General features: G+C 42.3%; 1 protein-coding gene across 1 annotated transcript in view; it reads right to left on the minus strand.

Annotated features, from left to right (window-relative positions):
* Nucleotides 1–14,714, minus strand: part of SVEP1 (sushi, von Willebrand factor type A, EGF and pentraxin domain containing 1) — a 198,515-nt gene extending 183,801 nt beyond the window's left edge. Inside the window, exon 1 of the mRNA XM_047099519.1 lies at nt 14,184–14,714. Within this exon, the coding sequence (XP_046955475.1) occupies nt 14,184–14,714 (531 nt within the window). The remainder of the gene's footprint in view (nt 1–14,183) is intronic.
* Nucleotides 14,715–23,540: the final 8,826 nt, after the last annotated feature.

The raw sequence follows: 23,540 nt of genomic DNA on the forward strand, positions 1-23,540 counted from the left end.
ATTATTATAATCCATCATTTCAAAACTCAAGCATCCCCTAAATCCTCTGAGAAGATGTCCTAACTATCCTCATTTTAGTTTGAAATCAGAGCACAGTACTACCCTTGATATACTAAAATTTAAAATGCTAAACAGACGAAGGTATGTCTTTTCCGGAACACCAGGGTTATGATGAATATCATTCGCTAGGTCCTGGAGCATAGATGAAAATCACGTAAGATGTAATTTTTGTCCTCCACAAGTAGAGGGGAGACAGGCATCACACAACAAGTGCTATTTGCCACACTTCCCTGTAATTTCCTTAATCAGATACGTCCTTACAGTGTTTTTCCACATTTTGGGAACATGTCAAATGAGTGAATGCAGATTACTCTGCAAATCCCTGCAAGGTTCTCTGTTGCTGGGACTTCATCAATCTCTGCCTAGTAAATTCTGATAATGGGTCTTATGCCTTGAAGGTGTAGGAGAAAATGGAAATTTCGAAAGAGCAAAACGTGAAAAGAAATAAAGAAAAAGGTGTTGGCGCTTTCTGGGTTTGTGGACCACCAGATGCTCTGTGCTTTGGAGACTTCCGCACCTTTACTCAGATCCAGCTCCCAGGAGAGCACTCCACAACTTACTACTGGAGATGTCTTGCTTAATGGGCAACCAAGTGACTCAATTCCAGATACTTTCTGTGGTTGTCCTTCACCCGTGGAAAAGTCACACCTCTTGGCTTTACAAAGTGCTACTAGGGCAGGCCGTTCCTCTGAGCGGACCTTGTCCATCCCTCCCTGTTCCCATATCTCAGACTTCCAACTGCCAGCATCTGTATCTCTTCATCTGAGGGCTTGTTTTGGTGCCTGGAGACCACTCTGCCCACTCACAGGGGAGGTGACAGTGACAGAGAATTGACGCCCTCCAGAGAGCAAATCTCGACAGCGACAGTTGAGACTAGGTCTATAAATGCCACAGATCCCTCTCAGGTGTGGTCATTCTAAAGCCTGAACTCTACAGTGCCCCCCACCCCTGGTACAGTTAACCACTCTTAGCTTTTCTGCTGTTGGTTCCCTTCCCTGTCCCATGTCCTCAGTGTTTAGTTAGGATCACCTCCCAAACAAACAACTGGCACTTGAATCCTCATCTCAGGTTCTGCTTCTGGCAAACCCAAAACTGAGACATTGGCCGTTGTCTCTGGCTTGCTTCTTCTCCATTACACAGGCACGGGGACAAATGAAAGCTTCTGCCCAAGGACATTTCCAACCAGTATATAGAATGCCGGTCTCTTCTTTGCTAAGTTGCTGGAAAGGAAAGAACTGCACAAAGGACAGAAGAGATCTGCTTTCAGTACGAACGCTGCTCTCCCCCAGGGTCCCAATGGCTGCTCTATTTCACTGTTTATCTCTTGCTCCCAAATTCTCTGTCCGGTGGTACAGACTAGAGTCGGATGCTGGGCAGGAGGTGAGGGGGACTGAGTTTATAGGGTCTGTGCTGCACAGTCTGTGAACTCTGAGCGAATAAATCACTTTCGGTTATTGGTGGCTCTAAAATGTGGAATGCTCAGTGTTCTTTCGTTTAAGCCGTGGGTCCTGGTGCAAAATCTGGGGCAACAGAGAGTCCCACATAACATCCTGTTGCAGATGAGTATTTAAAACACAGATTTTTACTACTGACCAGATGCACAAAGCCTAAACTTTGGTATCTTTATTGCTAGAAAAGTCCAACAACAACGGTCTCAAATGATGACTTTTGAAGTGCCATTTAAAAGCCAAGCACACATATTTTGAAGGAAATTGTGACTAAAAAAAGAGCAATCTTGGCTAGAAAGAGTAATGTGAAAAACATAAACAAAAATTGCTTCGCTTCTTTCAGAGTGAATTTCAGGTTCAATTGGAAAGGTGAAGCCTATAAAACAGGATTAAAATGATGAGGCTTTACTTGCAGATATGATTCAACTGGCGTAGGTCAAAATATGTAAGCCAAGTTGAAAGAAATGCCAGGATCAAAATACACTATCAAACAACACCTCTGAATGTGCCTGAATGTTCTCCATCAACAACAGCAGGCACACAGACGGTCTTTTACTGCACAGGACAAAAAAAAAAAAAAAAAAAAACAACTCACAATAAAAAATGAAGCGTGAGAGCTACGGAAAGAGAATGAATTGTGGGAAACGGGTCCTTTGAGGCAACCATTTCATTTACATGTGATAACATTAGAGGGTTACAGGCTTTCTTCCCTGAGAATGTTCTTTGATGAGCATTACCAGTAAGGATGAGAGATGCTGACAGAGCAGTGGGCACGGCGTCCCTCCCGGTGTGTGACAAGACAGAGGAAGGCCACATTCTCCCGACCTCTCAGAGAGGTGATGGAGGCAGTTATTTCCACCATCCGCAGCCTCAACACCCTGCGCTGTGTCACCTCATGGCCAGCTGTCCGGGCTCATCTCCTCAGCGAATAACTGAAGGCAGCTTGCCAAGCAGTGAAAAAACCACTGTCATCTGTGTGCACAGTTGTGTGGGAATCTGGGTTCTCAAGAGCCAGTGTGGCACCAGGAGGGAGGAGAAGGACAGCTGGGGTGGGGTGACAGCGTCTGAAGGGTCAGTGCTTTCAACCCAGTATGATTCTCCAGCCCTAACAGACTCAGTGCTACAGTACTTGGCATCAGGCGAAAATAAGACTAGAATTATACCATTTTAGTTTCTTGATAATTAGCTAAAGCGCCTTTCATTTCATAAGGCAGAGCTATGCTGCGGGATAGAACACCATATTCTCCTGAATATTTAAGAGAAAAGCTGAGCCATAAAAGGACTTTCATACTTGAGACCGATCCCTTCAGGCTATGCCTCCAATGCCCCCAAGGTACGTCTTCAATCACCTGTGCCCAGGAGACATTGAGATTTCACTTCCTGTTATATAATACATGTTCATTGTAACTACTTTTTCAAAGGCAGTAGAAATAATATAATTCCTATAGATAACTACTGTTAACATTTAAAAATTTTTCTTCCCAGTTTTTTTTTTCTATGTTATAAATGCAGTTCTATATACTGATGCTAAATACACACACAGAGTTCCAGCTCATTTAATATGCTACTTGGCCAATGTATTACATCATTAGGTAGCTTTCAAAAATGTGATTTTATTGACTATGAGACATTTCACTGTGGATAGGATATTTGATTAAATTGTCTTGAGTTGTGGGAACTTGGTGGTTGCTGCCTCCAGTTTCTGTGTGGGGTGGCAGCCATTACAGTTACCCTCTGCCCCCCCCCCCCCCACACACACACACCACTTCTCACTCTTCTCCTGAGGAAGAGGGTTTCCCCAGCCCCTCTCTGCCCCCTTCTCTTTGGCCTCTGGCTGCCAGGAAACAGCTAGGTTTTACAGGGGCAAGCTCCCATGTGCCCAGAACTGTCTTTCCTGGGGAGGCAAGTCAATCTAATTTCAAGATTCAGTATTAGAAAGCTGTGCACCTAAGCCACATTCACCATTAGCAGGAGACAAGGACATGTTTGATTCTCCACCTGCCTTTTCCGTTGCATTGTAATGCAATTGATTTAGAACTCAAGAGAGGTGAAGAAAAGTATAATTTACTGAGCCGTCCCAAACCACAGCCAAACTGTTTCTAAATTTTCCCTATTCCAAGTAATGCTGGGATGAATATCCATTTAGAGGAATCTTTCACTATGTCTTGGGTTATTATTTTCTAAGAAACTCCTTGACTGGTAATTACTTAGTTTTAAGATATTTACTTTGAAGACCTGTAAACATACTGACAATTTATCCTACTGCTCTGGAAACATGCTACCATGTTTTAAACACACAGATGTATTGTGAATGCTCTCCATTGGGAGGAAGATCTTGAAGATGTAAGAAAGAAGGGGAAATACTTGGTGGGAGGTCTTCCTTGGCTGAGGGAAGAGACCCTTACTCTAATACGTATAAGGAAGCATTGATGCACGCTGAGTTTGTGGAACTAGAGGAACTAGTGAAAATTTGAAAGAGTTCATACCTGAGAAAATGAAGCATATGTATTTTAACCACATAAATGTATATGCATTTTAAATATCATATTTGAAAGTAAAAAATAAAAACTACATTTTGCATCGGCGGCTAGTACGTCCTATAACCAGGTGCTACAGGACGGACATTAAAATAATGAAGGTTATCAGGAATGGTTCAGCAGGAATTAAGAAAATAGTGCATCAAATGCACGTATCGCAAAGTATATTTTATATGCTCTAGCAACAACTTACAACTGGAAAAAACATCCAACTTGGACTTTACTAATTAAATGACTAAGTTTACTAAGTAACCTTACTTAGCAAATGATTCAATCATGTAATAGCTCCTGCTAAGAACTTTCTTTAAAATGTTTCTATCAATATTGTGGGAAGTTATTTCCCCCTTAGTTTTGAATTATATCTATTCTCGTGAAAGAAGGTAACTATCACTATTTCGACATATACAGTAATGAGAACCTGTCCTCACGTTTATAGCTTTCAAGTTTACTCCGTCTATGAAAGAACTATATGCTCTGAATTTGAAAACTCCTTACTATTTAACACTACAAAATAAAATAGGAACTGCCTGAATGACCTCATGAGAAGGACTGATAACAAAGGAGATACATGCTATAAAAATCTTTTTATGAATATTGATAAGAAAATTACCTACTAATGTGTTGCAGATTTCATTTGCACTATGGCTCATCTCATGTGAAGAGCTGTAGCAACATTGAACATACATCGTCAACTCTCACAGAGTTTTTCCTATCCACATTTGGCCTCCAAATCATAGCAGGTTACTGGATATAAGTAGAGTCTATGCCAGAAACCCACTTTTCACATGGTCTGGGGAGCTTTAGAGAACAGTCTCAAAAAATCTATGGGAAAGGCAGCCACAATACAGAACAGGACATTCCTTTTAATGTAAAATTCTCTTAACCTGACAGCTTACTCTAAGAAAAGCCAAAGAAGTACCATGTTTTCCTGAGAAGTGTTCATTTGGGTTTACTTAATTAATGACAAACTATTAAAATTAAAATATTAATTTTACTTTATTGTGTGCATCTTCCCCCATCACTTTCAGTACAGTATTTTATTTGGGAGTTAATGCCATATTATTTAGAAGCTTCTGGCTCCCGGGAAAATTACATAAGTAGCTTTCGATGCCAAAATTTAAATGGATTGCTCTGGAACATTGATAGTTTTTACTAAAAGAAGTGGAATCTAGTACAAGGAATAAGTTAGGCGAGGCCTGACTCTCCCATCTTGAGCTGAATCAGGCCAGTGCCACTAAGGAAGAAATGAGGTGGGATTTCCAAAATTTCCCCAGTTAGACACAAGCTCTCCCTGACACACTGGTGTGGCAAAGACTGCTTATAACTTCCTCAGCATCCACTCTCTCCTCCCTCCCCAAGGATGGATATGAACCCGAGTTGTTCCAAATGAGACCTACGAGGAAGTGTTGTGCGCATTCTCAGAGTCTCCTTAAAGAATGGTGTAACTCTCTTTGCTCTGTCCTCCTTCCTGGAGTCTGGAGTAAGCCCCTGATGTCTTTTTTTTTTTTTTTTTTTAATTTTTTTTTTTTCAACGTTTATTTATTTTTTGGGACAGAGAGAGACAGAGCATGAACGGGGGAGGGGCACAGAGAGAGGGAGACACAGAATCGGAAACAGGCTCCAGGCTCTGAGCCATCAGCCCAGAGCCTGACGCGGGGCTCGAACTCACGGACCGCGAGATCGTGACCTGGCTGAAGTCGGACGCTTAACCGACTGCGCCACCCAGGCGTCCCGCCCCTGATGTCTTAGTAAGCGCTCCAGCATCCATCTTGGACCACTGAGGTGCCCTGAAGATGACAGAGCAGAGAGCCCAAAGGAAAGACTCCAGATCCCAGAAGACATCACAGACTTGCCATACTAGAATTTTCCACTTAAAACAATTCGAGAGAGAAATAAATGTTTATTGGGTTTAAGCTAGTGGTACTGGAGATTTTTCAGTTACATCCAGCTAAACCTACTCCTAGCTAATTCACTGGTTAAAAAAGGAAGCTCAGAAGATAAATTAGAAGGGACTAGGCCATTTCAGGCTCTGCCAAGGATTAGTCTATGTTAGACCATGGAAGAGCAATCAAGGACCATGAAATGAAATTCCCTGTGCCAGGTCTCTGATGAATTGAGACAGATCACACCCAGAATTGCTACATACTACAATTTGTTAAAGGGAGGCCAAAAAGTCAGATTTTTTACAAAATGCTATTTTCTGATTTTAAAATTTCTGCTCAAGTTAGAAAATGTATTGTATGTATACTATATAGAGAGAGAAATGGATATTTGAACACACACAAACATGAACATATACACATATCTCCAACTGAAATGCACCCACAGAATGAAAAGGCCTGAAAGCCATGGTTTATGTCTTCTGGGTTAACATGTTTGGCTTTATATCTTATGTAACACTTCAGCTTCAGAAATGGAATCTTCCACTTCTCCCTAGCTTTTGATATAACTCAGGACATGGCAGTAACACAGTAAAATGTGGGAAATGGCAGGGGACACAAGGAAAAAGACAAGATGACAAGTCAGAAGGCTGGATTGACTCTGTCTGTGGCGTTTACTTAGCTTTGTGATTAGCATTTAGTTACCTGACTTCTAGAATCTGATGCTGTTCCTGTAAATCTGTAAAACTGACTGTAAAATCGTAATATGAAAGCGCTTTGTAAATTATAAATCACTTTACAAATTAAAGGTATATTTGGTCAAGAATGATGCATTTAATAATTTCATGGCCACTATTTTTTTTTAATTTTTTAAGGTTTAATTATTTTTGAGAGAGAGAGTGTGTGCATGCACAAATTGGGGCAGGGGGAACAGAGGATCAGAAGTGGGCTCCATACTGTCAGCACAGAGCCTGATGCAGGGTTCCAACTCACCAACCCTCAGATCATGGTCTCAACGGAAGTCGGACACTTTAGCAACTGAGCCACTCAGGTGCCCCCATGGCCACTATTAAGAGAGATCGTCTCTTAGCACGTTTGTACCAGGAGGACATGGCAGGGAGTAGGGGGTGGGAGGGACTTTCCTATCCTTTGACCACAGAAGTGAAGTAGGACAGAACAGTCTAACCTCTCTCTGTGTCTAGGCATTCAAGCCTTTGACCAAGAGTTCTCAAGATGCATTTCAGCCAAGCATAACGTAATACTGGCAGCCAATAATGGTAAGTGTCTTTAACAGAAGCAGGAGGTGTACATTCTCATTGCATACCTATAATAATAATACAGTGTCCTGTATGCTGGGAAAAGCAAAAGGATAAATAAAATATATGCAAGTGGGGAATTAAGAACTTTGGATGCAATCGATATTTGAGAATTATTTGCTCTCTCTCTTCAAATGAACAATTCTGGAACCATCTTTGCCTGGGAAATATACATGAGGTCTGGATCTATTTTATGCACTGAGGACTCATTTCATTCATTCATTCATTCACTCATTCATTCATTCTTTCATGCTGCTAAAGTTCCTATAGAAGACCAAGGCAATAGGAGAACTGTTGAAAAGTTTAAGCAGCACAAAAGAGAGAACATTTCCAGAAGTACATTTAGAAATAGATCTTCTCAGGATCGAAAAAGAACTTAGCTTTTGCATCAGTGAGCAACTCTTGACATCTAAATCATGTTCTCAGTTTGGAACAGCTGAATCTACTGCAGATTGTATGGCTGCCCCCGCATTTTCCCAAAGGAAAGGAAAATTCAAACCTTCCTTATTCCTTCAGCAGTTGGGCCACCAGAAAGACTGCTGGGAAATGCCCAATGGCTATTATCAGCTTACTGTCTGAAAACAAAATGGCCTTAATTTTATTCATCAGGGTTTTAATCTAGGGCCATCTCACACATCTCCAGATCTTATTAGAAAACATAAAAGCAGATCCTTTCTTCCCATGAGGCTGACAAAGCAGATTCGTGTCCTGGTAACAGTGTGAATGTGTACTACTGTGGACATATAGCAATGATGCTCTTTGCCTACAGCTAGGAAGGGCTGCCCCCATCCATTCCCAGTCTTCTGGCCATCTCAAGCTGGAATTTTTGGTGAGACAGCACATTCCCCACCAAAGGATCCTCTTTCTGGAACTCTGAAACAATGGGGAAAGCAGAAATTTTTTTCAAAGGAAGCTTCATGCTATTTGTTTAAGAGATACTTAGTGGGGCGCCTGGGTGGCTCAGTCGGTTAAGCGGCCGACTTCGGCTCAGGTCATGATCTCGCGGTCCGTGAGTTCGAGCCCCGCGTCGGGCTCTGTGCTGACCGCTCGGAGCCTGGAGCCTGTTTCGGATTCTGTGTCTCCCTCTCTCTGACCCTCCCCTGTTCATGCTCTGTCTCTCCCTGTCTCAAAAAAAAAAAAAAAAAAGTTAAAAAAATTTTTAAAAAAATTTAAAAAAAAGAGATACTTAGCAAAAGTGAAGTAGGAATGAGGAGATTTTATTATGACTTGAAATGCTGAAGAGGTGGAGAGCTTTGCATTCATAGTGGGGTTGATCCAAAATATGCAGTTTAGGAAAGGCAATTTATAAGAAGTACATGGTGGGGAGAAAAACTAAGAAGAAAAGTCATTATGAAATTGTCACTCCTTGAAAAGGAAAATCCAAAGAGATTTCTGTTTATTTCGTAAAAGGTTTTCACATAATTAAGTTCAAGGTGCTAAATTTTACCCCCATTCTCTTGGTTGTGCTTCTGGAAGGATCTGTGCTAAGTAGATTTCACTGCTTTAGTCCTGTACTCTTTGATGAGTGCCGGGAGATGGTGTCTAAAAAGAAAAGGTCTACGTTGCGGTTTACTCTTTGAAATAAAGTGTGATAAGGGTCCACACATATACTTTCCATTAAGCTGTCCAATTCTGATACCAAATAAAAAATGAAGCCCACTGTTATCTTTTTGTTTAGTCAAAAAGTCATATGTGCTGAAATGTAACAGCAAATTTTGCGTTGGCAGAAGAGATTCCGTATCTTGAGATTTTTACAGAGGAGGAGTAAGGTGTATGAATTGTGAGGGGTAGCTGTGTGCTTACAGGCACATCCTATATCTACGTTTATGTGTCTGTGTATTTGTCTGCCTGTGTTTGTGTCAGTGTATCATTGTGTGGACATTCAGTTACAAGTGGAAACGTTTGAAAAACTAATTTTTCTGGGGAAAGTAATTAACAACCTCAGAACTGCCCCTGTGATTTTCAATTTCCCAGATCATAAACACAATCAGTTCCAGTAATACCACTGTGCACACACATGGGAATCTGATGAACTGTCTCATTTCCATGATGAAATGTATTAAGTTTCATATCCAAACCCAAACGACAGAGCTAACCATTTTCAAACTAATTCCCCAATGAAATATGCCTCCCTGATCCCCGTGCAATGAATCCATATTCAAACCTCTACTAATGTCATTTTCAAACATCAGTCACCTTCTAATCAATTTTCTCCAAACGGCATACGTAATTACACCTAAGAATGCTCATCAGGGATTTGGAAAGGTTACAGTAAAGACATGTAAGTCTCCAGGTTAGACAGGGACGGAGTCCAGCTGACCCTCTCCTGTACCTTCTCATAACCCAATCAAAATGAGAAAAGAAAAATAAAATCAAGGGGAAGTTGAGTTAACAAAAACTTTTGAAAAGTCTCTGCTTGTTAATTACAAATGGATCTAGGCTGAATTAAGGCACTGGGAACCTTGTTGGCAAGTTCATTTTCCAAGACAGGATGTAGTATTTGGAAGGAGAAAGCTGAAGACAGAGTAGGTCTGGAGGCAAGCAGTGTGTACTCGATTCATTACCCATATAACTGCTTTGGATCAACGTACTCAGGGGCCCCAAGCCAACCTGGCCAAGCTAAACAGAGGAACGGGTATATGGCAAGTTTTTCCCTGATGCAGCAGGGTTCTTCTCTGATGGCGTGGGTGGTGACATCAGGAATAAGGCCAGCCTTAGGACCTCATGAGTACTTGGAGTGGAGGCCAACAGAGGACTGGATATGCAAAACTGAACCCTGACTGGTGAAACAACTTCAATAAAAAGAGAGCATCTTTAAGGAGTTATTTCATCTCTTAGAGGCAAAGGCTTTTGAAACATCACAGGAAATGAAAAGAGCACAAATAAAAAGAAAAATAAGTTCAGTGACAGATTTAGAAGGCAAGTGAAACACTGAGAAAAACTATTTGCCTCATACTTAGCAGCAGGAGGGTTAATACCATTACGATGCAAAGAGCATTTGCAAATCAATAAGACCCATCCTCAAATAAAAAATAGGTAACAGTCCCAAAATATTTTAATGGATATTCAGAAAAGAAGAATTATATACGGCAAATCATATATGAACAAAGTGTTCGGCCTCACTAATAAGGAAATGCAAGTCAAAATGGGATTCCATTTTTCACGTAGAAAGTGGGGCAGAGGGCGGGCGTGTTCAAATGACATTAACCTATGTTGGCTGCAGCCTAGGTACCGATCCAGATAACTGCACATAGCTGTGTAATTTGGTACCGATTTTCTGCAGGGAAACTTGGCACATGTACCAAAGGCCTTAAAAGATGGGCACGCTCGGGACACCGGAACAGTTTGGTCGGTTAGGTGTCCAACTCTTGATGTCGGTTCAGATCACGATCTCACAGTTTGTGAGTTCTAGCCCCACGCTGGGCTCTGTGCTAAGAGTGGAGCCTGGTTGAGATTCTCTCTCTCCCTTTCTCTCTGCCCCTCACCCTGCTCATGCACTCATGCTCTGTCGAAAAATAAGTAAACTTTAAAAAAATGAGCAAAAATTTAGTAACACAGTGTTCTTTTTAACAGCCTAAATATATAATAATAGGTATTTATGTGGTAAAAACAAAGGCATGTTCTACAGTGGAATACTAAGTGACAATGAAAATGATACAGCATATTTCTTTTTTTATTTTTATTTTTTAATGTTTATATATTTTTGAGAGAGAGAGAGAGAGTGCGAGCAGGGAAAGGGCAGAGAGAGAGGGAGACACAGAATCCGAAGCAGGCTCCAGGCTCTGAGCTGTCAGCACAGAGCCTGACGAGGGGCTTGAACTCACAAACTGGGAGATCTTGACCTGAGCTGAAGTCAGATGCTTAACCGACTGAGGCACCTGTGTGCCCCAAAAGTATATTTCTTTTTATGGAAAGAAAACTGAAAATATGGTGGAATAGAACGTCAAGTTACAAAAGGGAACATACAACATGATCTTTTGGGGGCAAACACTGTTTATACATGCACAAAATCATCCCTGTTACCTAGATAACTGTAAAGCCAAGAAGGCTATGTGTCATAATGTTACAATGTATTTACAGAAAGTTTGTCTGATTATTTTATTTTCTGGTTATAATAATAACTATTTATCATCAGTAAATAAAATATATTTAAAAAGAAAAAAATGAATCAAAGAAACTTCGACAAGAATCCAGATACAGAAGATATATTCAGAAAACCAATAACATTTCTGTACATCAAGAATAATTCTTTAAAATTTAATTTGACAAGGTGTTATTCATGGTAGCAATATTGAATAGAATATATTTAGATCTAAATTTGGAACTAGATGTAGGACTTATTAGAAATCTACAACTTTACTGAACAATATAAGAAGAACTGGTTATGTATGGACATACCATATTTTTGACTTGGGGGGACTATTATTATAAAATATAAGTAATTCACAACTTAGTTCAGTATTTTTCCATATTGATTAGCACCACACTCTAACCAACTGAGCTAACTGGCCACCTAGTATTTTTCCATATTGAAATGGAAATCCTGGGTGCTTTCATTTGAAATATGTGAAAATGAATTAAAAATTCATATTAAGTAATAAATACATAAATTGATTTTAGAAGTATAAGAAAAAGGGAGAATTTGCACTACCATATATTTAAATATATTGTAAAGTTATAATAATTAAATCACCTTTGCAAAGTTTAAAAAATAATAAATATATAGTAAAAATTAATAGAAAGCCAGGAGAAGATAAATACCCATAAGATTTAATATATGATAAAAGTGATGTTCAATTAACTTGAAAAGGATGGATGACTTTTAAGCAAATCATTTGAGGACAACTTGTTAACTATTCACTAAAAAATAAAATTAGACATCTTTGTCATGACATACACTAAAATAAGGTCCAGATGGATTAAACTGTTAAATGGAAAACCATGTCTCCAACTTGGGAAATGAAAAGACCATTCTAAGAGTATAAGCAAATACAGGATCTTAGGGACAATGTTTGATAGGTTTGAATTATATAAAAAGTTAAATCATCCATCTAATGACACTGCGATAAAGACAAGTAAAAGGCAGTGAACTGGAAAAACATTTGCAGCACATACAAAAAAGAGTCACCACTCTTACTATATAAAGAGCTGTTATAAATCATTAAAACCACACACATACACACACACAACTAAACATGTACTGTCATTGCAAAATGGGCAAAAATTATGACCAGGTAATTATCAAAGGAAAAACACAAATGCCCAGTACATACTGGAAAATGTTCATCCTCAATAAAACTTTTTTAGTTTCTGAATTTGCTGAAATGATACCTCTATTCACCCGTGAAATTGGCAAAGATATTTAAAAAGTTAGAGAGGGAGGGAGCCAAACCATAAAAGACTCTTAAAAACTGAGAACAATCTGAGGGTTGATGGGCGGTGGGAGGGAAGGGAGGGTGGCTGATGGGTATTGAGGAGGGCACCTGTTGGGATGAGCACTGGGTGTTGTATGGAAACCAATTTGACAATAAATTGTATATTAAAAAAATAAAATAATAGTACATGTTATTGGTGACCATGTGGCGAACTAACTGCTGTGATACTCTGCTGGTGGGAATGTAAATTGAGACAATCCTCCAAGGGAGAATCGGATAATACGTATCAAGAAGTTTACAAATGTTCAAGTTCTTTAATTCAGGAACCTCTATAGAAATGCTTCCTAAAGTAGTTAAAAGGGTGCACAGGGGCGCCTGGGTGGCGCAGTCGGTTAAGCGTCCGACTTCAGCCAGGTCACGATCTCGCGGTCCGTGAGTTCGAGCCCCGCGTCGGGCTCTGGGCTGATGGCTCGGAGCCTGGAGCCTGTTTCCGATTCTGTGTCTCCCTCTCTCTCTGCCCCTCCCCCGTTCATGCTCTGTCTCTCTCTGTCCCAAAAATAAATAAACGTTGAAAAAAAAATTAAAAAAAAAAAAAAAAAGGGTGCACAAATATTTGTGTCTACCATAATTTAGTTGATAAAAACCTTAAGTGTCCAATAATAGGTGACAGGTAAATTATGGTGTATGTATTCAATGGAATATTATACAACTAATGTTGATATCTAATACCTATATTAGATACATAATATACTAAAGTAGATCATTTTGATACAACATGAAAAATGCAGGCTACAAAACAGCAAGGCATCAATTGGGTGAAAAGTGTGCACAAATGTGCATACTGGGCAACTGTCCAACAACACGTAAACAGTGGTTTTGTAAGGGTGATGGCCTTACAGTTTTTCTCCCCCCTTTTCCTCCTTTCTGTTTCATTCATTCCACAAACACTGGCTTGCTATTATGTGTCAGGCATGTCAATATGTTACAAATTTTCTTCAACTGAATATGTATCACTTGGTAATCAGAAAAAGTTAAATGGTGTAAAACTCCATCATCTAAAACGGACTTCCTCTTGCAGATGCTAAAAATTCTGTGAAGGTCTCAGAGTAAAAATAGGAAAGGCACGTAAGGGTAGCAAAAGCATAAAATAACATAAAAAGGAATTGAGAAACTATTCCGTTTATTCTACGTCTTACCTTCAGAGACACTTCATAAAACACACTCACCTGTTCAGCTCCGATATGGTCTGTCCTTACAAGTGTGAATGCGAACCGCATCTTAAGGATCCCTTCCTAAGAAGGCCCTCAAAGAAGACCACTCCCTCAAAGAAGACCACTCCGTGCCATCACGCTGAGCGGTTAAAATCCATGACCCCCGAGGACTCCCACCTCCCCCCCCCGCCCCCCAACAATGGGAGGCTAGGTATGACTCTGATTTTGTGCACGGGAACTTGACCTGGGGAGGCTGTGGCTCGCCGGAGGCTGAACCCCGCGTTGGAGGGGAGCGGGCAGCAAAGGGTGGGCAGGGCCGGGGGCGAGGGCCGGAGCCGGGAGGGCGGGCGCCTTACCGCGGCTTGCTGGAAGGCGCCCTTGGTGTAGGTGCCGCCGCCACGGTAGGTGATGGCCGGGATCTCGCGGCTGAGCAGCGCGCACTTGTGCTGGTGCGCGCGGCGGTGGGAGATGTAATCGACGCGCGGCACCACGTTGTTCTTGGACGAGAAGGTCACGATGGCCACGCGCGTGGCGGTGGGCACCACGGGGAAGTCGGAAAGCAGCTTGCGGACGAACTTGAGCTCGCTGAGGAAGTTGGCTTGGCCCACGCTGGACGACTCGTCCACCAGGAAGACGAGCTCCAGGCGCTCGCTGAGCTCCCGCAGCCGCCGCACGCGCCGCCGGAACGCCTGGCCCAGCCGCTCCACTTTGCTCTCGGCCGCGTCCTCGCCGGGCGCGGGCGGCGCGGGCAGCAGCCCCGGGGCCCCGGGCGCGGCCTCGGGGAAGAGGCGGAAGCTGAAATTGCGCGACGGGGACATCTGCTGAAAGGTCGCCCAGCTCGAGACGAGCGCCAGACCCCAGCAACAAAAGGCCAGGCGCGGCCACATTGCGCTGGAGACGGAGCGGCCGGCCCGGAGCGCGGGCGTCGGCCCCGGCGCGGAGAGACGCTCGGCCGCCCGGCTCGCCGAGGGGCGTGCGCGGCGCGGGCGCGGGGCGGCGGCCGGAGCCTCGGCGCCCCCTGATCCCAGCCGGGGGACTACGGGTGGGCTCCGGCGCCTCGGGGGCTCGCAGGGAACGGCGCTCGCTCTCTACCCCTCGCGCTCTCGCCCTTTTTCTTCCCCCTCTCCTCCTTCCTCTCTCCCCGAAGCCTATAAAATGTTTGAAGGAAAGGGGGCAGTCAAGAAAAATCTCCCGCGTCCCTCCTTCTCCCTCTCTTCCTCCTCGGTCTTTCCCGCTCCCCTCTCCTCTCTCCTTCCTCTATCTCTGCCTCTATCTCTCTCCTCCCCCTCTCATTCTCCTCCCGGGATCCAGCCAAAGTCTCGGAGATTCCATGACACCAGAACCCCGCGTCTGTCAGGCTGTCAACATTCCCGCAGCAAGCGCACCAGCGCCGAAGCCCTGATTGATCCCATATGTCTGGCAGGAGCTGCAGAGGAATTCACTGGCGATGGATCCGGATACCGAGAGTGCCACAGTAATTGGAAACACTTTGTAGAGGAAAACACACACGGACCGGCCAGAGAGTTGAAAGCATCCTTTGAAAACTGCTTGCTCACCTTTTGTGTGTCTCTTCCCCCCCCCCCCCCACGGTGCCCCCAAACCCTCACCAAATACATGTGACTTTCCTGATGGGGATTTCTGATCAGTTGGTCTGTGTGCGCGTGCAGACTCTTGAGGTCCCTTCAGACCACACCGTATCAGGGACTGCATCTACCCCCCCCCCCCCGCACCTCAGGGAGATGATTTGTCCCGCTGCTTCATCCGTGCATTTATTTATTCATTCATCTGTTCATTCATTCAACAAGTACCTTTGAGCACCTATTATGGGGCCAGGACACCAGGAAGATAATGAGGAACAAAAAATTGGTGTGGATCTTTGCCCCCGGGAACTTAAAGGGTTAACAAGTGAGGTGACCATAGCCAGATATTCCACGAACAACATCTATAGTTACAGTCCTCCATGCTAAGTGCTGTGGAGGAGATCTTAAGTAGACAGACCCGACCTTGAAGAGGTCAGGAAAACCTCTGAGAACATTTATGCTGAAATCTGAAGAATGAGTAGGGGTCCTTTTCCCCCAGTCCCCTTTCCTGTGCTTTTGGTCCGTTTCAACAGGCAAGACCCAAAGAGGTCTACTCCCTTGACTTTGAGCCCTAGTCAGCACCCAGCTACTGTGAAACATAGTTGCTACTTGGGTGTGGTTTTTCCAAAGCAAGATCCCCAATTTAAAGCACACTTTGCATTGGAGAGAGAGAGAGAGAGACCTTCATTAAACTATCCCAGCTAGGAGTCGGGAGCCTTGTGGAGAAAGTCCCGGCAGTTACATAAACCACCTGAACCAAGTTACCACCAATTCTTGGCATCAGCTGCATCTATTTCATGCTAGAATTCAATGATCTTAAAGTTTCCTCGCTCTCTAATATCAGGTGATTTAATTCCATCTATATTTATTGAAATTCCTTCGATGAGAGATATCACAGGGCATTGGCTGAATTGTTAGGGTTCTGGAATCAGTTTGCCGGGGATGAAATCTTGGCTCTGCCATTCACTAATGTATCACCTTGACATCAGTTTGCTTATCTGTAAAATGGGGCAATAAAAACAGTCTGTTAGGGTGATTATAAGGACTTAATCATAAACACCTAGAGTTCTTAGGACAGTGCTTAGAATATAGTGTGTACTCTACAATTGCTGATTCTGTCATTGCCATCTTTCATCATGAAGGTTCTTCAAATTCTGATTTTTCTAACAATATGTATTGACCATCTATCATGCACCAGGATGTTAGATACTGAGGTTTTAAAGCTGAATAAGACCCAGTTCCATCCAGTCCTCCAGAAGTTCAGAGGATATCAGAAGAGAACGTAATTTGCAAACAGTTACAGAGCAGTAAGATGACTGCAGGGATGGAGAAGGGGTAGCAGGAAGGAGAAAGGTCTGAATCCTCCTGGGGGGGTGAGCAAGACCTCATGTGAGCTGAGACTTTAAGAAAAGAGAGAGTTTTTCCAAATTGTATCTCCTCTGTGTTATTTCAAACACATCATTAAGAGCTAACATTTCAGGACTTGTATGTGTCAGACTCCATGGCAACTACTATGTGTACTGGCCCATGTGTTCTTCACAAAAATCCAGGGAGGTAGACAATTGCTCTAGGATTATTTGGTTGAAAACAATAGGCACCCCCTTCTCCTCATTTAAACAAAAAGGGATTTCTTGGCTCACACAGGAAAGGGTAGGGGGCGGAGCTGGTCTCAAAAAGGCTTGGGAAGGAAATCACAAACGACTTAGATCTTCCATTTTTCTCTCCTGCTTCTCTTTGCATGTTAGATTTAGTCTCTATCTTCAGATTTGTGATCTGAGAAGGAAAGACTCTTCTTCTCAAGTTTAACTTTAAAAAGTTATCAACACGGGGCGCCTGGGTGGCGCAGTCGGTTAAGCGTCCGACTTCGGCCAGGTCACGATCTCGCGGTCCGCGGGTTCGAGCCCCGCGTCGGGCTCTGGGCTGATGGCTCGGAGCCTGGAGCCTGTTTCCCATTCTGTGTCTCCCTCTCTCTCTGCCCCTCCCCCGTTCATGCTCTGTCTCTCTCTGTCCCAAAAATAAATAAATGTAAAAAAAAAAAAAAAGTTATCAACACAACCACCACCGTCACCTTAAGGAAGGTCTCCACTAGAGCAGGCATGGGTTATATGCCCATCCCTTAACCCACTCTGTGATCAAGGGGATGGGCCGAGCAGAATCACCGTACTTATCTCAGATTTCCCATCTACCCACTTGATATTGACCTTTCTGTCACATGCAGCTGAACTGGATCCTGACTGATAAACCCAAACCTGTAGCCAAGGGCTGTCTTTCAAAACAGGCTTTGCTTTACATGAGTGCTGTGGCAGAAAAAAGGAGAACATAATGAATCGTTCACGGCCTCCCAAAGTTGTCCCCAAAGGTGATACACATCACTTCTCCATTTCATTGGCCAAAGAAAATTATATGGCCATCTGTAATTCCAAAAAGGAATAGGGAAGTATAATCCTACCATATTCCCAGTAAGCAGAAAGCTAGAAATATTTGATGAAAAGAACAAATAATTACCATATTGAGTCACGTGACAATGAGAAGACAGATGACTTCACAAAGCAAAGGAGGGGAGAAGGAGTGGGTAGGGGGTAGGGGGAAGGGGAAAAAAAAACCCAGAAAGCAAAGGAGAGATAAAAGCCTGGAAAGCTTAGCCTACCCCAACATTTCAGAGGTTCCTACAGGAAAGAGTTATCAATCAGTTTCTGGAAGAGCTTTCTGATCTTTGGTTTGGGACAGTAAGTTTATCTGATGACTGCTATATTTACATATAACTATGGTGAATTATGTAACGGTACCCGATTTTAACAGGAGTTTTAATTGAGCAGCCATGGGCATTAGGTTAAAATCTTCTTTTCTCTGTTTTTCACCCCAGCCCATCTAGGAACCTTTGTCTTTCTGTGCATAAAAACACTGGATTATATTAAAATATGGTTATTCAAATGTTTTTTATTCTAAGGTTTTTTTTTTTGGATTTTTTTAGATTCAAGTTAGTTACCTAAAATATTTAAAAAAATTTTTTTTAATATTTATTTATTTTTGAGAGAGACGGAGACAGAATGCGAGTGGGGAAGGAGCAGAGAGAGAGGGAGACACAGAATCCGAAGCAGGCTCCAGGCTCTGAGCTGTCAGCACAGAGCCCGACGCGGGGCTCGAACTCACGAGCTGTGAGATCATGACCTGAGCCGAAGTCGGAAGCTCAACTGACTGAGCCACCCAGGTGCCGCTAACTAAAACATTTTTTATTTTTATTTTTTTTTAATTTTTTTTTTTCAACGTTTATTTATTTTTGGGACAGAGAGAGACAGAGCATGAACGGGGGAGGGGCAGAGAGAGAGAGGGAGACACAGAGGGAAACAGGCTCCAGGCTCTGAGCCATCAGCTCAGAGCCTGACGCGGGGCTCGAACTCCCGGACCGCGAGATCGTGACCTGGCTGAAGTCGGACGCTTAACCGACTGCGCCACCCAGGCGCCCCCTAAAACATTTTTTAAAGCTAAATGTGTCATGTGGTAATACATGTACTTCTTCATGATCACATTAAATAACATGTGTCAACTGTCCTATAAATGCTTTCTTTTTTTTTTTAAGTTTATTTATTTATTTATTTTGAGAGAGAGAGAGAGAGAGAGAGAGAGAGCAGGGCTGGGAAGAGAGCACAGAGAAGGGAGGCAGAATCCCAAGTAGGCTCCTCACTGTCAGCACAGAGCCCAACGCGGGGCTCAAACTCACAAACCATGAGATCATGACCTGAGCTGAGATCAAGAATCGGATGCCTAACCCACTGAGCCACCCAGGTGGCCCTGTAAATGCCTTATTTTCTAAACAGTGATGAAGGTAACAGTGTTTTGAGGTATTTGGCGTGGCTCTAGGCACATTTGAAACTCCCTGGATGATCCTGACACATGCCCTAGGGGTGAGCATACAAAGTCAACATGGCGTCGTGTTCTTATGATAGGCTGAACAGTCAGGACTGTGTTCATCGTCCTCATGGTAAGAAAGTGGGGGCACAGGGAACATTATTCAGACTCCAGCTCCAATCTGGGCACTACTCCTCAAAGCTCTCTACGTATTCTACTCTCTAGTCTAAAGCAGTGGTCCTTAACGGGGGTTGACTTTTCAGAGAGCATTGGGCAAAATCTGTAAATATTTAGGGGGAGAGCAGTATTACTATTTGGCGGGGCAGAGAGCAGTGTTACTAGTATCTGGTGGACAGGCCAGAAATGCAACTAAACATCCTAGGATGCACCAGACAGCCCCCACAACAAAGAATCATCCAGACCAACATGTCCATAGCACCAAGGTTCAGAAATCCTGACTTAAACAGGGTTTAAACAATAAGTAACGGACACAGAAAATGATAAACTTTCACTATACCCAAAAACTAAGATTGAGAAGCAACCAAAAGCTACTCAAATGACTCAGCTGAGAAAAAAACTACCCTGGCTTCATCTCATGAAATACAGATTTCTGTGAAAGAAAGTGTGTGGGTGCAGTCGGGGAGAAGGGATGCATTATATTTCTCTCACCCTGACTCAGAGTCCTATGGTTTGATCAACTAGAGACTGAACTTCCATCCCTGTCTGTCCACTGACCCGTGACAGAGGACACTCACCTCCATCCCACCCTTCGGTGGCAACCATCTTTCTACATTAAAGCAAGTGCTGAAAAAGACAGGGCGCATGTGTGTTTGGGGAAACATGGAGAGGGGACTAAGAAAGGGAGCAAAGTTAGGCTGGCAAAGATCCTTCTGAAACATCAAGAATCGAGTCCAGTAAATGGAAGGGGAGCGGGAAAATGTTCAGATTCCACGTGCGCTGGGAAAAGTGTCTGGTTTTGTTTTAAAATCTGCAACACAACGTTAGCTAATCACAGCGACAGACAGTAAGGACAGGAGGAAGATGCCCCCTTGTGACTCTTTTCTATAAGAATATCTTTTTGTTGTGAGTTTAACAAAGACAGTCTCCCACACACAGAGGTTGGAAAAATATACCACCTTGTATATTTCTTTAAGTAGAATTACCCGAAGACAGAGCTCAGTGTGTGAAATACAAAAGTATCAGTGAAGATAATTAATTTCCTAATAAATGTTGTAAATCTGGTTACAACACTAGATGCAGATAAAAAGAATTTTTAAGCATCCTGTTTATGTGTTTTATCTCATTTAACCCTCCATAAATCCTGAAATAAATATCATGGTTACTCCATTTTTTATAGGTGAAGTGATAGAACTGTAAAGATGCCCATAAAGCCTGAAGATATAAGTGGTTTATTGCTATCACCTTCCAATGCATGGCATGTTCAACGTGCTGTGCTTTGTTAGCAATGCAAGCTTGCAGTGAACGTGGTGCATTACTATATCATTCGTGTCAATCTCTGCATTTGTATCTATGATGTACTGCCCTCAGATAATTTGGTCTCTGATTCCCACAGGCTAAACCTGAGCCTTTAACCAACCCCAGAAGAAGGAATCAAAAAAGTTCTGATCTGGCAGTCTACCCCCACATCAGCCAATCCAGTTTTGGAAACTATCCAATGAGTCCCTTCCCCTTCTGCCTTAATGGGGTGCTGTGCCAGCCTGTTGGAACCCAGCCCCAAGCCTGTCATATGCGGTCACTAATTGGTCCTTTTGCATGATGAAATTCATCTCTTCAGACATGTCGCTTCAAAGAAAATGGTCCCAAGACACAGGTCATGTCACACCATCGCTCTGCCTTGTGTTTGGGTGGCTGAAGTCCAGTGGAAGTTGTCTGGATTGTCTCCTGGCCCATCTCCTTATTTGTGTGCCTCCCTTTCCAAATGAAAAGTAGCTTGGTCTCAAAACAGTCTTTAGAAGAGCAGGTGTTCTTATCCAGGAGACCTGAGTTCCATGAGCATATTTGCAAACAATAGTTGGGGTTATCCTTGGCTAAACTTTGCAGGACTTGCATCTTGAACTTGCAAAGGCACATGTGTTGAGAATCTTACATGGGATACTGCTACACCCCAAGGTCAAGGCTTGAACCCAACTCTATTGGTGATTTCTACCATAATTCTGGAGGTTGCTCTGCTAGTAACAAATAATAATGATGGTAAAAGTTTTAAAAAGGCATATTTTTCTTTATCTCTTTTCCTTCTCCTACCAGTGTGTGAAATACGAAACTATCAGTAAAGATAATTTATTTCCTATTGACAAAGTATATCACCATCACTCTCATTTAGAGGCACCTATAATATGGTTACTTTATAAATTTTATTTTTAAGATTATCATACAGTCGGGGCGCCTGGGTGGCTCAGTTGGTTGAGCCGCTGACTTCGGCTCAGGTCATGATCTTGCACCCCGTGGGTTCGAGCCCCACGTCAGGCTCTGTGCTGACAGGTCAGAGCCTGGAGCCTGCTTCAGATTCTGTGTCTCCTTCTCTCTCTGCCCCTCTGCCTCTCATGCTCTCTGTCTCTCTCAAAAGTAAATAAACATTTAAAAAAATTTTTTAAAGATTATCATACAGTAAAATTGACTTCATGTGTATACAGTTCCATGAATTTAGACACCTATATGGATTCATGTAACTACAACCACAATCAGTATACAGAACAGGTCCATTCACTCCAAAAAACTCCTCGGTAATTATGCCCTCCCCTCACCCCTAGTCCCCAGGCAACCTACTGATTTGTTCTATGTCCCTATAGTTTTACCTTTTTCAGAATCATATAAATGAATCATACAGTATGTATTTTTTTGGAGACTTTTTTTTTTCACTTAGCATAATAACGTTGAGAGTCTTCTGAGTTTGTATACAGGTTTTTGTGTAAACTTTAGGTTTCATTTATTTAGGATAAATGCCCAAGAATGGGATTACTAGATTATATGGGAAAAGTATATTTAATCTTATAAGAAACTGCCAAAATGTTTTCAGGGTGGTGCAGGTACCATTTCTCATTCACAATAGAAACAGAAATGTGTGAGAGTTCTAATGGCTGTGTATTCTACCCAACATTTGATTGTGTGTGTGTGTGTGTGTGTGTGTGTGTGTGTCACCATTCAAATAAGTATGTAGTGGTATCTCATCATGGTTTTAATTTGCATTTCCAAATGGTTAGTGAACATCTTATTCTTTCTTCATTCCTCAAGTTTCAAATTTCCTTCTGTCTGAAGAACTTCCTTTATAAATTTTTGCAGAGCAGATCTGCTGGCACAAATCCTCTTAGTTATCTTTCATCTGAAAATGTGTTTTTTTCACCCTAATTCCTGAAGGATATTTTGCTGGATATGTATATAATACATATGTAAAAGTATACAGATTATATAAAAACCTGTATCTATATCTATATCTGGATCAGTAGATATAGATACACTTACATATGTAATTACATAGTTGCGTATAATTCTAGATTGCTAGTACTCCCCATTTCTCTGTTATCTTCAGTCTACTGTTGGGCCCATTTAAATTTTAAATTTCAGTTATTATGTATTTCAAGTCTCAAATTTTCCTCTGATTCTTCTTCATATCTTCTATTTGCTAGGATTATCTGTTTTTCCATTTGTTTCAAGAGTACTTGTTCCAAGAGTGTTTATAACCTCAACATAGAGTGTTGAGGTATCTCTATGATACCTTCTCTGAAGTCTTTGTGAATTGGAAGTATATAATTCTAATATGTCACCTTTTCCCATGCAATCTGTGGCTTTTTTTTATATGGTGGGAAATTTTTAATTGTATCCTGGACATTTTAGATATGTTATGAGACCCTGGATCTTGTTTAAATCCCATAGAAAGGGCTGATATTTTTGTTTTAGTTGTCAGTTAACCTGACAATGTTCAGGTCACAAGATCCAACCGGCCTTTTGTGGGTGTTCGTTCCCATGTTAGTTCAGATTCCAAAGTTTCTGCAATGCTATTAGGACTTTTTCCTATGGGTGAGCTCCCAGTGGTCAATCTGGAACCTGGGTGGCTGGCGTCCAGTTACAAATCAAAATCAAATCCATGCACGAGCAGCCAAGAAGATCCCAAGCCCTTTGTTTCCCATGACCTCCCCATTACATTCCTATTTTCTAGGGCTCCTCTTTTCAGTACTCTCTCCAAAAAGCTGATAACTTTGTTACCCTGCTCTCCTGCACACTTTTGTGACTGTGTTTTTGCATTTGGGCCAAACAGCAGGAAGACAGAAAGGC

The sequence above is a fragment of the Lynx rufus genome, unplaced genomic scaffold (genome assembly GCF_022079265.1).
Source record: "Lynx rufus isolate CCGP_SWC_20201006 ecotype Redwood Valley unplaced genomic scaffold, mLynRuf1.p SCAF_10, whole genome shotgun sequence".
Classification (NCBI taxonomy): Eukaryota; Metazoa; Chordata; class Mammalia; order Carnivora; family Felidae; genus Lynx; species Lynx rufus.